The following is a 14410-nucleotide window of genomic DNA, read 5'->3' as shown; positions in this document are numbered from 1 at the left end:
CTTTTATAGTATATGGCGGATTCATTACTTCAGTCAATCAAAAAAATACAATGCTTTTAAAAGCAGGGCTTATAAAAAGTATGTTCTTTCAGAAAGAAAATTATATAAAGATCTACCAATATGTACCTTGATGATACATTTCTATCCTTGTTGATAATGAGAGATCTAACCACTTTGAAAAACACTGGGTGCCATACCTTGTTCTAATTCATTCTGGTTTATTCTAAACATGCTTTTCTGAATGAAAATATATGCCAATTTCTCCAATCTATGTGAACACTTCATAATAACATGAAATTCTATTCCTATATCACCTCTTAAACAAACGAGAGCATCAAAACTGAAAATGGGGATATAAGCAAACATACTTTGCAGCTGTTCTGAGTTCAATAATACTTCTTTTCTTTCCATTTCCATCATCAAATGTTGTCCTATTTTCTATTGTCAAAGTGCCATTTCTATTATAGAAGTCAGGGAAACATCTCTGGAGAACTGTAAAAATAAATTAAAATTGTGGTAATCACTTTTGTACTTCTATAATGATATCCTCCCTATTCTCAGCTTTCTGTTATTTATAATCAAATTCTTTCTAGACGGTGTGCAAATTGCTCAATATAGATAGCTAACTGCCCATTACTTGATGATCTGAAGATTTTTCAGTGGTCCCAAGACTGAAATAGCAAGTAAATATGAATCACAATCTGAAGGTACATCCTAAACCTGAGTATTTTATAAATGGTATATTCACCAAGTAGTCATAAATAAGATGCATGGCTCAGGTCTTAAAACAGTAACATTGATACTTATCACTAATGTTAAACATGGTTTAATAAAAATACTACATTCTTTTATGAGACTGGATGAATTCAGTTTTGTTATTTAAAGAAATCTTAGATACTCTTTGAGAAAAGTCTTGAAAACAAGATTAGTGAATGATTGTTGGGAAATGAAAACGAAGTCAAATTTTAGACTACTGAGAAACCGGATTCGTTGGTTGTGAAGTCTTAGCAATTTGACTCTCTTCCAGCATTTTAATTTTCATGTTTTTATAGGGGTGGGTTGAAGGTGGAAATTCTAAAGTTATCAAAAGAGGCCCACACTTTTTAGACAAGCATAATTTCTGAGAAAAGTTATATTAATCTTCTGTATGCTTATTTTGATTAGATAGAATCCTTTCTTCTTTACAAATCTGTATTACTAAAAATATTTTCAAATATTTAAAAACCCAATTTCAAATGAAAGATACGTGAAATCAGAAGTGGACCATTTTCATATTTTTTTTTACAAGAAGTATAACAGATTTGCATGGGTTCATATGGAGCTTAAACCTGAGAACATTAAAGCAGTTGATTATAGGAAAAAAAATCTGGCTTTATAAAGCCTTTCTTGATTCTCCCAGCTTAAAATAATCTCTTGTCCATCTAACTCCAACTCTGTAGAACTTAAAATTCATTTGATTCCTTTGGCGCCCTCCTCATTATTCTTCTGCTGCTCACTTTCCCTCTATGGCAAATTCCTTAATGCAGCAGGTTCTACCAGCTGCTCCCACTCCCTTTTCATACAATGAGATTTAGTCCCTAGCACCCCACTGAAGTTGTCCCCCCAGTGATCCCAATGATCTACTAATTGCAAAAAATATCCAAATACTTTTGTCTTCATCCTACTTGAACCCATTGTCCAGCACAGTGATTGGCACAAAGTAGAACTCAGTAAATATTGACTGTGGAATATTAACTTTTGTGAACCTTGGACGTGGTAGACACCCTCAATCTTTCTGAAACTCTTTTCCTTTGGCTTAAATGTCAAGATGATCTCCTGCCCTCCTTCTGCCTTTCTATATACTCTTTTTCTTTCCACTCCTTAAATATGGATGTTCTCAACAGGGTCCCCCAACTTTGTTGTACACGTTATTGCTGGGCAATCTCATTCACTTTGTAAGCTTCATTTACTAAATATGTCCATTACATATTTGGGAAATAGTGAAAATATGAAGAAAGCTACAAATCTTTATATTGTCCTACCAACCACAATTAACTATATTAACATTTTCATGATTTACTTCCAGTCTTCTACACAAAATTTAATCACACAGTTCTTACAGTGTTTTCTGTTGATTCTTTCCCTTTAATATCCATTACTGAATTATTTCCTTTCCTAAATTCTTTATTGACTGAATTTTATTAGCTGCATAATATTCCATTAAGTAGCATACTTAATCTAATCACCTATTAGGTGAAATTAGGGGAAATACAGGTTAATTGCAATGTTTACTTTTATGTTGCTCTCACTAGACTGTGAAGGACTATACCTTATACATTTTTGCATCATCAATGCTCATTTTTATATTGTGTGGTTTAACTAAATTGCACTGGTCAGGGAAGAAACTATGTCTTATACTTTTATACCTGTTATGTTTTAGGCGATTAGTGATTTATTTATTCTTACATTTTTGCATAAAGATTTGGAACATTGTTCTTGGCTATGGATATTATCGTGCTATTGATTACAAAATAACTACATATTTTTTTAGGTTATTTAGTGACCCAAAGAACAGTGATGGGAGCATGTAAGATGCATGTTTGCTGGAAATTACTTGAACAGTACCCACTTTCTAATCAAACCATGACTATTATCTTCCTTCCATTTTAAAAGAAATATATACTCATTATAAAAATGGAGACATAGAAAAAGAAGAAAGGAGAGAAAAAGTTCCCATCACTTTGCCATTCCCCAAACATCCGATTTATGTTCTGGTGTAATTTTTTCCAATCTTTTTCTTTGAATAGGGTTTTTTCAATTATTTTATTATTCGTTCATTATTTAAAAAGTTGTGAGTTTACAGAACGATCACACATAAAATACAAGATTCCCGTATACCCCACTATTATTACCATATTGCATCATGTGGAGCATTTGTTACAAATGATGATGGCACATTTTTATAATTGTACTATTAACTATGGTCCACATTTTAACTTAAGGGATCACTGTTTGTGTTGTATAGTCCATTGTTGTTGTTTTTTCAAATTTTACTGTTACTATATTTACAATCTAACATTTCCCCTTTAGGTCATGTTCAGATATATATTTCAGTGTTAATTACTACATTCACATTGTTGTGCTACCATCACCATCATCCATTACCAAACATTTCCATCATTCTAAATAGGAACCTGTACAGCTTAAGCTTCAACTTCCCATTCCCTATTCCCACACTGTCCCTGGTAAGCTCTATTTTAGATCTGACTCTATGAGTTTGCTTATTCCAAATATTTCAAATGGACGCTTGGGTTGCTTTCATTTTTTGGCAGTTGTGTGTAATGCCACCATGAACATCAATGTACAAATATTTGTTCAAATCCCTGCTTTCTATTATTTTGGGTATATACCTAGTAGCAAGACTGCAAGGTCATAATGTAGTTAGTTCTTTGCTTAGCTTTTTGAGGAAGTACCAACTGTCTTCCATAGCAGCTGCATCATTTCACATTGCCACATAATGAATGAGCATTCTATTTCTCTGCATCCTATCCAATACTTGCTACTTTCCGTTTTTTGTTTTTGTTTTTTTTAAATAGCAGCCATTCTAATGGGAGTGACATGGTATCTCCTTGTGGTTTTGATTTGCATTTCCCTGAAGGCTAATGATGTTGAGCATATTTTGATGTACTTTCTGACCATTTGATATCTTCTTTGGAAAAATGTCTATTCAAGTCTCTAAGTCTTTTGCTCATTAAAAAAAATTGGTTTGTTCGACTTTTTGTTGTTAAGTCAAAAGATTTATTTATTTATTCTGGATAGTAAACATCTATTGGCTATGTGGTTTTCAAATATTTTCTCCCATTGTGTATGTTGTCATTTTATTTTAATGATAAAGTCTTTTGAGCCACAAAAGTTTTAAAATTTGATGAGGTCACATTTGCTATTTTTTATTTTGTTGCTTATGCTTTGGATAAAAGTCTAAGACATCATTGCCTAACACATGGTCCTGATGACAGTTCCCTTCATTTTCTTCTAAGACTTTGATGGCACTGGCTTTTATATTTATGTCTTTAACCCATATGGAGTTGATTTTTACGTAAGGTGTGAAGTAGATGTCTTCACTTTTTCTTTTCTTTTCTTTTGGCAATTGGAGATCCAGTTTTTCCAGCGCCATTTTTGTTGAAGAGGCTATTTTTTCCTATTTGAGCAGTCTTTGCCACCTTGTCAAAAAAATGAGTTAGCCGTAAATGTGGGGGTTAATTTCTGAGTTCTCAATTCAATTCCATTGGACTTTATTTCTGTTCTTGTGTCTGTACCATGCTGTTTTGATTACTCTGGCTTTGTAATAAGTTTTAAGATCAGGGAGTGTGAGTCCTTCAACTTCATTCTTTTTTTCAAGATGGATTTAGCTATGTGGAGCCTCTTACCCTTCCTTAAAAATGTGATGATTGGCTTTTCCATTTCTGCAAAGAAGATTATTGGAATTACATGGAATACACAAATTGCTTTGGGTAGGATTGACATCTTAATGATATTTAGTCTTGAAATCCAAGAACACAGAATGTCCGTGCATTTATTTAGGTCTTCTTTGATATTTTATAGTTTTCTGTGTACAAATCCTTTACATCCTTGGTATTCTAGTTTGCTAGCTGCTGGAATGAAATATACCAGAAACAGAATGGCTTTTAAAAAGGGGAATTTAATGAGTTGCTAGTTTACAGTTCTAAGGCCGAAAAAATGTCCCAATTAAACAAGTCTATAGAAATGTCCAATCAAAGGCATCCAGGGAAAGATACCTTGGTTCAAGAAGGCTGATGAAGTTCAGGGTTTCTCTCTTAAGTCAGAAGGGCACATGGCAAACACAGTAAGGGTTTCTCTCTCTCAGCTGGAAGGGCACATGGCGAACATGCATGATCTGCTAGCTTCCTATCCTGGCTTCCTGTTTCACAAAGCTCCCGAGGAGGTGTTTTCCTTCTTCATTTCCAAAGGCCGCTGGCTTGTGGGCTCTCTGCCTCTCATGGCTATGTTGTTCTGCTCTGCTCTCTCTGAATCTGTCATTCTCCAAAATGTTTCCTCTTTTATAGGACTCCAAGTAAACCAATTAAGACCCACCCAATTGGGTGAAAACACATCTCCCCTAATCCAGTTTAACAACCACTTTTGATTGGGTTACATCTCCAGGGAGATAATCTAATTACATACAGTATTGAATAGGGATTATTCTGCCTTTACGAAATGGGATTTTGATTAAAACATGACTTTTCAAGGGTACACACATCCTTTCAAACCAGCACACTTGGTTAGATTTATTCCTAGATATTCAATAATTTTACTTGGTATTGTGAATGGATTTTAAATCTTGATCTCTTCTTCTGATTGTTCATTGCTTATATATAAACACTGCTGATTTTTCGGAGCTGATCTTGTACCCCACCACTTTAATGAACTCACATATTAGCACTAAGAGCTTTGTTGTAGATTTTTCAGTATTTTCTGTATGTAGGATCATGTTATCTGCAAATAGGGGAAGTTTTACTTCCCCCTTTCCAATTTGGATACCCTTTATTTCTTTTCTTTTGTCCAATTGCTCTGGCAAGAACTTCCAGTACAATGTTGAATAACAGTAGTGATATCTTTCACCATTACGTAGGATGTTAAGTGTGGGCTTTTCATATGTGCCCTTTATCATGCTGAGGGAGTTTCCTTCTATTCTTAGTGTTCTAAGTATTTTTATCAAAAAGGAGTGTTGTATTTTGCCAAATGCCTTTTCTTCACCAGTTGAAGTGATCATCAATTGAAGTGAATTAATTGAACATTTAATGTTAATATGTGAATATTACATTACTTGTATGTTGAACCAATTTTGCATACCAGGGATAAATTCCTCCAGATCAAGTACATAATTCTTTTAGTATGCTGTTGGAATCAGTTTATTAGTAATATGTTGAGGATAGTTGCATCTATATTCTTAAGAGACATGGGTCTGTAGTGTTACTTTCTTGTGGTATCTTTGTCTGGCTTTGGTCTGAGGGTTATGTTGGCCTCATAGGATGAATTAGGGAGTGTTCTCACCTCCTCAGTTTTTTGGAAGATTTTGAGCAGAATTGGAGTTAAGACTTTGTGGAATGTTTGGTAGAATTCCCCCATGAATGGGCTTTTCTTTGTTTGCAAGTGTTTTTTTCTTTCATGTAAGAAACTGAATTTATTAATTAGCAAATATTTGGAGAGGTATCTGATGATTTAAAATTCTTTGAATCCAGATAAATTATTTAAAAAACACACTCCAAGCTTTAATATTTTTATTTAGGAAAAAATAAAATCTGAAGCCATAAAAAGTTCAATCAAAAGCATCCCTTTTTCACTTGCTGAGTAAATCTATGCAAAAAAATTTTCCTGGTTCCTATAAAACAAACTAAATGGTACTTTTAATATTAGGAATTACAAACATGCTCTTTCAATAAGACAATTTGCATCATCAGTAGAGAAATAGGGTGTTCTTTCCTTTCCCCTCAACCAGTTACATCAGGGAAAGTACTGTAAAACTTAGCCCACTGGCTATCATCATAGTAACAACAGAACAAGGGTGGCACAGAGGTAGGCAAAACTATTTCTCTATATTCTAGAAGGCAGAAGTTTGGGTGCTATGGCTTTATAAGTAAAAGTAACACAGGCAGGCAAAAGCTTACAGTAAAATGCATACCAAAACACAGTCCTAGGCAAAATTGTCTGACTGTTCACTGCTTTTACAGGAAAAAAGAGACAAATCTGAAATGGAGTAAGACAACAAACTTTGTCACATTTACAGGAATCTCAAACCTTTTGTATCCTCACGCTTATAGATAGTTTTGGTATGCATTGGAAATGCTTCAGTATTCAGGAAGTAGAGCTGATAAGTGACACAAGAATTCTTCATGCTTCTGATATTTCAGATTTACTGAATGCAATAGTGAGTTTTAAGACTTCTTGATCTTGGTGATTCAGTCAGGCAAGACTCTGCTCTTCCTCCTTCTCACTTTCCCTCCTGACCCATTTAGTCATGTCTTCTCCAGAGGGATATGCACCAAAGTTAGCAAAATGGCTTAGGTCAGCCTCTTTATTGGTAGTAGTAATAGTAGAAGAAGTAGGAATGGATAGCAAAACCTATCAGGATCTTTTTCCTTGGTGCTATCATTGCATAGGAAAGGCTGAAATGGACATTCAGTTTAAAGGGGTCAGAAGACTCCAATTTGTGGATGGGTCTTTCCTAGGTGGTAGTGGGCAGGGCCTTGGAGTTCTAATCTTTGGTGGTAGTCCTGGGGGTACATCTTCACTTTTGATTGATGTTTCCTCAAACACACTTTTGGTTGTGACCGTATTGCTGACAGAGCTTGTTGTGCAGAACTAAAAATTTTCATTCTTCAGCGGCAATGTGCTTCAGTCAGCAAATCCATATGGAAATGACTCATTTCTAAAAATAGACACAAAGGGGTCCATGTCTAAGAATGACTGCTGTTGCGGGCTGCACTGTTAGGGTCAGGATTTGAAGTGGCAAAAGGATCAGAAGACTGAGAAAACAGACGCAAATGGATCTGAATCTTTAAAAGGATCACCTTCTAACATATCAATTCCCCCCAATGGATCATTGTGGCCAGGATCACTGCCAACAAAATGATCAGACTGGAAAACATACAAGTTTGTTTCCGCAACTGGATCTGTCAGTGAGCCTGATTCCACATTCAAATGATCCTCCTCATTTGAATGTTTGCCATTGTTAAATCAGGGCAAAGCTTTTATCAGCTGCAATCACCACTTCCTTTTCATCAGTTACATCAGAAGGGGATATTTCAGGACTACTTCTTGCTGGAGCCTCCTAGTTTATGGGCTCAGACTCCAGATTGCTCTGGCCTTCAGCTTGCTCATATTCAAGTTTTTTGATAGTTTAAGCCCAGTGAATGGGTTTCTGTTGGGTGATAAAGTGAAACCAGTACTGCTCAACTCTTGAGTTATCTGTGGCTATCCTTGGAAGAGTCTGGGAGTTGAGGGACATGGACTATGATGGAATGCTTGACAGATAACATTTGCAGTTTGAGTTGTATTCCCTGCAGAAAAAATTAAGTATGATGACATCTTCCTGTAAACTGATAAAGATATGGATGGATTTTTTGGTCTGGATTGGAGGTCCATGAAATCTTCCTGAAGACAGGCTTACCATTCTACTTTACTGCCCCATATTTGGATTTGGGAAGCTTTCAAAGGATCAGTTTGCCTTGCCTTTTCATTTAATTAATCCAAAGCTATAGAGCATTGATCTTCCTCAGATGCTTACCCCTGAGATGATTCCACCATCAGACAGGGCCAGGGTACAAAAGACAAGTCTTGTTGCAGATTTCTCTGCTACTAAGCAGGTACATGCCCTTAACAATGACATAGTTGACCTACAGAGGGAAAAGAATAATGTGGAACAGGAACTTAAGGAGAAAGAAAATATTAAACAGAGTAAAAGCAAGGTTCGGGATCTTCAAGACGAAGTTCAAAAGGGGAATACTATTCTGCAAAACTGTAGACCCAGAAACAGAAAGTATAAGAACCCCTTGATGAACTGAATGAGCAGAAAGCCCGGCTGGAGGAGCAACACAAGGAAATCGGAAGAAATGTGCTGAGGAGTACCAGTCAATCTCTTCTCTGAAAGCTGAGTTAACTAGTCAAGAATCACAGGTTTTCACTTTGAGGAAAAAGTGAACCAAGCCAGAGAAGAGCTGAGTTGCCTATAGCAAGAAAGAGCAGAATAAGAGGAGAGTGTGGAGTCAGGGAAGGCTCAGCTGAGACCTCTTCAACAGCATCTGCAAGATTCACAACACAGAATTAGTCTCATGCAAGTGAGACTGATGAAAATGAAAGAGCTGGTAAATCAAAATAATTAAATTGGTCCAGTAGCCCACATAGTATTCTTATAAATGGCATTACAGATTATGGCAGCCTCAGCACTACCAGCAGTGAAAGAGTCAACTTCAGGGCTGCTACAGTCATGGTGTTTCCATCATGCAGGGGAAGAGATGGAAGGGCTGGCAGCCAAGGGATACAGGGTGGGGAGACATGGGGGAAGTGGCTGGAGGCAAGGCCCCAGTGAGCAGGCTGGAAGGATTTTGATAAACTGATTCATTCTCTTACTAGTAATTGGTTTGTTGAGATCTTCTATTTCTTCTTGGGTCAATGTAGGTAGTTGTGTATTTCTAAGAGTTTATCTATTTCATCTAGGTTATCTAAATTATTGCCATACAGTTGTTCATAACATTCCTTATAGTCCTTTTTATTTCAGTGGCCTTGAAATTTCATTGCTGATTTTCATTATTTGTAACCTCTCACTTTTTTCCTTAACAGCCTAGCTAAACGTTTCTCAATTTCATTGATAAGAAAACCAACTTTCAGTTTTTAAAAAAATTCTTTCTATTTTTTTTTTTTTGCTCTCTCTTTCATTTATCTTCTCTTTAGTCTTTGTTATCTCATTCCTTCTACTCACCTGGGTTTAGCTTTCTCTTTGTTTTTTAGTTCTTCAGTTTTCAGGTTAAGCCTCTCATTTGAAGTCTTTCTTCCCTTTTAATTGTAAACATTTAGAGCTATAAATTTCCCTCTTACTACTGCCTTTACTGAATCCCATAAGTTTTTGCATTTTGTATTTGGGTTTTCATTCACCCAAAGATATTTCCTAATTTTGTTTCTGATTTCCTCTTTTTTTAAAAAAATGTAATTTTATTGACATACCATACAGTCTATCCAAAGTATACAATCAGTGGCTCACAGTATCATCACATAGTTGTGCATTCATCAACATGATGATTTTTAGAACCTTTGTGTTACTTCAGAAGAAGAAATAAGGAGAACAAATTAAATCTCAAACAACCTTTATCCCTTTCCCCATCTACTTATTGACCACTAATATTGGACTCTATGCAATTTTAAGACTTATACAGAGGAGGGTTAACTAAGAAAGTGTAGTATTTTCAGAAATATATACATCTAGATATATACATATACACATACATATACATATATCATTTATACAGAACAAACATACAGAAGTAGATCCATACAAACATGGAAAACTAAACTTTTTTTTCATTATATAGTTTTACAATCATTAAAACTATATATACCGGATTACAGTTCAAGACTTCAGGTATTTCCTTCTGGCTATTCTAAAATACTAGACACTAAAAATAAATATATAATAAGTCAGTAGTCACAGTCATTTGTTACATCCTAATTTCTCAGTTACACCTCTTCCCTCTCATTCGATCTTCCTCTCAGTCTTCAGGGAAAATTAAACTTACTGAGAAAAACTTTATAGACACTTAGAAAGAGCTAGAGCACTCCCTAGAATTTTTAGGAATACTGTTGGTTGGGGCTTTGCATACTGTGGTAGTTTGCAATATCTGACTGAAGCTTGCATAAGTGTAACCTCCAGAATGACCTCGACTTTATTTGAAATCTCTTAGCCTTTGCAACCTTATTTTGGTCCATTTCTTTTCCTCTTTTGATCAAGAAGTCATCTTCATCCCATAGTACCAGGACAAGGCTCATCCCTGGGGGTCATGTCCCAATTGCCAAGGAGGTTTGTACCCCTAGGAGTCTAGTCCCATGTAGTTTATTTTCAGAGTTGGCTTAAAGAGAGACACTGTCTAGGGGTGACTCTTAGGCATAATTACAAGTAGGCCTAGATTTGCCATCATAGAAGTAAGTTTCATAAGGACAAGCCACAAGATCAAGGGCTTGGCTTATTAAATTGGGAGCTCCTAATGCTTGAGAGAGTATTAAGAATTCCCCAGGTGGGGAAGTTTAATAGTTCCTCATTTCCCTCAGTCCCTCAAGGGGACTTTGTAAATGCTTTTTTTAATTTTCTGTCCACACTACTCTGGACTGTAAACATGTACAGAATAATAAGATCTCTTTCCCTATTCTAGATTCTATGTGATTAGGTTGTTTAAATAAACTGGACAGACAAGTTAAATTAGACAGTCGGATACAGAAAATTTAAATTTTGGAACAAATAAACATCTCTTCCTTTGGTCTCACACAGAGGTTGAAGTTATAAATACAGACAATATCAACCTTTACCCTGCATTCTGATTCACCCTAATCCTAACCAGGTCCACATAGCAGCTGTTCAAGAGGTTGAAGGAGAGATGAGACTCCAAATGAAGATGAGATGAAATGGACCTGATTTTCTCTTTCCTTGTCTCAAGTTGCTTTTTGTCTGGAAGGCAAATTCTGGGAGGAGGGGCACACCAGAGAGTACTATCCCAAGTCAGTCTTTACCAGCCGGAACAGGGCCAGGGAACCTCAAAGCGTGTACAGGCCAACTCCAAAGTACCCTGGGGAGGAGATGAGGAAGTACTTCTTCCAAGGCTCCCCCAAGGTGAGATTTCCTGGCTTGTCCAGCAAATACCTTGATGATACCTTGATCTAGACATTTCTTTACTTCTTAATGTAATCTAATACATTCCTGTTGTTAAAAGTCAACCCATTTCATGATGTTTACTGTAAATTAAAGCATCCTTCTCTGCCCCCGGGCAGTTTCTGAACAAATTTTTTGTTGATTTCAGGAGTACATATGAGTTTGTCTATACACGTACTTATGCAGTCCATAGATCACCAAATAATCAATCTTAAAGGGCATTTAAAAGTTAATTTTCAGTATTTTTTTGCATGTATATTATAGTAAAACCCTAAAATCGAGTGTTTCAGTGGAATGATTGCTAGTTGGAGTCAAAATGGGCTTTAGCTTTGGCTAATTATCTCTGGGACCTTGGGCCAGTCAGAGGACATTTCTCAGCTTCAGTTTCCTCAGTTATGAATTAAGGAATCTGAATTTTAAAATTTCTTGGTAGATTCTGTGTTTCTAAGATAAAATAATAACCACTTACAAGGTCTGCTTGGATAAATCGCAGTTGGACAATCTTCAGTCAGTACAATTTGGTTGAGAGACTGAAATGGAAGGAAAAGTGTGTTAACATTCCAAAGACTATATGACAACTACTTTTATTCTCAATATAAAAATTTGTTCTTTAAAAAATTTTAATTTCATAATGATTACATTGTTCCAAATTATCTCTAATAATAGCAATTGTGAGAGTAGCACACACATATGCAACAAATGCTCTTAAGTAGCCTAAGTGTAATTTAAAATGGAATAATAATAAAACCAGACCCACTGAAACCAAATTACACCTTTGAAGGTGTGTATCTTTATTTTAGTCACATACTCAGTCTCTAACCTTTCAACATTTCTGAAAAACCTTCTTTAATTCAGGAGCCATCAATATTATTTAACATAATGAAGCTTCAGAATTCCCTCCAAAATCTCAAACCTGGGTAGAGTTTGGAATTTTTAAAATGAGTGATTATCAAACTGGGTTTGGAAGTAAAATTCCATTTGTTACTAATTAGCCATGGGGTTTCATCACCACATAAATGAAATGGTGACTGCAAATGACATTAGTTCCTGGCTCTTGACAGCTTAAAAAATAAAAAATGTTCATCAAAGTTGAGAGCTTGTTGGTGTGAGGGAATAATTGAAGCTAAACTTATCAGTCTTTCATAATATTCCAAATCGAAAAAATGAAATGCTATAAATGGCGTGGGCATTTTTGTGAGTGGGCATGTGTGTGTTTTAGCTGAGTGTTGCCTTTAGTAATCCCTAGAAGATTTGGGAGCTTGTCCAGTTACATATGCTCCTGTTAAAACTGAGAGTGAAACAAAAATTAAGTTCTCTCATTTTAGATTAAAACACACATACCTTCTCAGGCTTATCAAACTGCACCTTGCAGAACTGTTTGTAGTATTCCCAGTGGGTTTTGTTTTTTCTGTTTTTAATTTGCATTTCTGTATAGGTTAAAAATTGCTCTGGGCACTGGGAGACACAGATCTACAAAGGAAAGGAACACAGTATCAGAAACTGAATTGAGTTGAACAAATCAAGGAAGTATCCATAAAATTAGACTTTTAAATTGCCTACCACAATAAAGAAAAAAGCACTGTTTTCCATCTAAGAAACTTAAGTCCATGTTCTAAACTTGCTGTAAATGATGAAGTTCCACATACTTCTTACTAACTTCTACCTCTTACTCTTTAATGTTGATGTTGCAACAATTGGATGCTGTAGAGTGATGGACTTATTTTTAACTTTGGATTTCATTCTTTTTTTTTAACTTTGGATTTTAAATCTCTGTAGATCCATATACAGTGTGAGAAATAAGAAAGAGATCCATGTACATTTCACTCAGTTTCTCCCAATGGTAGTAACTTTGATAACTGTAATATCACAACCAGAGAATTGACATTGATACAACCCAGTGACCTTTTTCAGATTTCACCAGTTTTATATGCACTCATTTATGTGTGAGTATGTATATTTCATTCATTTTTCCAATTTTTATGATGTGTAGATTCACACGACCACCACTACAGGACAACGATGGACTTTTAATAAAATATTTTCTTATGCTTTTCTGAATTGGCAGATAAGGGTATAATCTAAGATTAATTTTCCCTGTCTGGTTTATGCATATACAGGGTTAGACTCTTACTTTGTTTGGCCCAAATCTATACATGTGTAATTAAAAATGCTTTGAATATTGACATTTTATGTCATTATTTATCAGTGCCAGTGAATTCTCAATAATTTATATTGGGGTTTTATCACCATTAGAAACTAAAAAAATTAGGGCTATTTGCTCAACTCAATCATTATTATAGTCTTTTACCAACACCACTCAGATGTGAGGAGAGAGCCGGCCTATGCAATTATTTTATATTAATGAAATATGGGGCCTATTAGATTGTGTCAGCCCATTATGTTAGCCCACAGAGTCACCACAGAAAGATTGAAATCCATTTAGTAACTCTACAGAGGGAAAGCAGAATCACAGAAGATGTACTCTATTGGTTTTGCTTTTTCAAAATATAAAAGCAATGGAAGATCGTATTAAGCCATGAAAGCTGCAGTCAATCCTTGCACATTCTCTCTTCCACTTCAGTTCCCCCTTGTAAAATATTCTTCGGTCCTGACTTTGCTCCATCTCCTTACTGTCCTTTGGTAACTAATTGCTCTGACTTGATTCCAGCTCAGTCCCTTGGTACAGTTAGATAAAACACTGCTGCTGAAGTGACTTTTCTCGTTCCCCTCTTTCGGGTCATGTTGCTGCTGTAACAAGGATGTTTTCTGTCTACTCCGCAGCTAAGTTAGTAGGTGGATAACTAGATGGGGGCCTCAAATCTCACAATTGATACTGACATCCAGTAGCAGCAGCCCAAATTCCTTCTAGAAATTTTGACAAGGTAAACAACCCATGTCTAAATTCACACCTCCTAAAAATATGTATTTTCTTTTTCTCAGTCGTTAATGTACACACATGCACACACACACATACAATCACATACACATACACTATACACT

At 35.7% G+C, this 14410-nt stretch overlaps 1 protein-coding gene and 2 pseudogenes across 12 annotated transcripts in view; 1 reads left to right on the top strand and 2 right to left on the bottom strand.

The window, feature by feature from the left end:
- Positions 1–14410, bottom strand: part of SLC44A5 (solute carrier family 44 member 5) — a 320175-nt gene that overhangs the window by 31923 nt on the left and 273842 nt on the right. For all 12 annotated transcript variants that reach the window (XM_077120596.1, XM_077120600.1, XM_077120597.1 and 9 more), the window contains 3 exons: positions 12752–12880; positions 11880–11940; positions 369–492 (listed from right to left, as the gene is read on the bottom strand). In XM_077120596.1, coding sequence (XP_076976711.1) covers positions 369–492; positions 11880–11940; positions 12752–12880 — 314 coding nt within the window. The remainder of the gene's footprint in view (positions 1–368; positions 493–11879; positions 11941–12751; positions 12881–14410) is intronic.
- Positions 6889–7885, bottom strand: LOC143650946 (epidermal growth factor receptor substrate 15 pseudogene; annotated as a pseudogene).
- LOC143650945 (epidermal growth factor receptor substrate 15-like 1) lies at positions 7889–9085 on the top strand (annotated as a pseudogene).

The sequence above is a fragment of the Tamandua tetradactyla genome, chromosome 11 (genome assembly GCF_023851605.1).
Source record: "Tamandua tetradactyla isolate mTamTet1 chromosome 11, mTamTet1.pri, whole genome shotgun sequence".
Classification (NCBI taxonomy): Eukaryota; Metazoa; Chordata; class Mammalia; order Pilosa; family Myrmecophagidae; genus Tamandua; species Tamandua tetradactyla.
The sequence above is the reverse complement of the archived record's forward strand: the minus strand, read 5'-3'. Positions and strand labels throughout refer to the sequence as shown.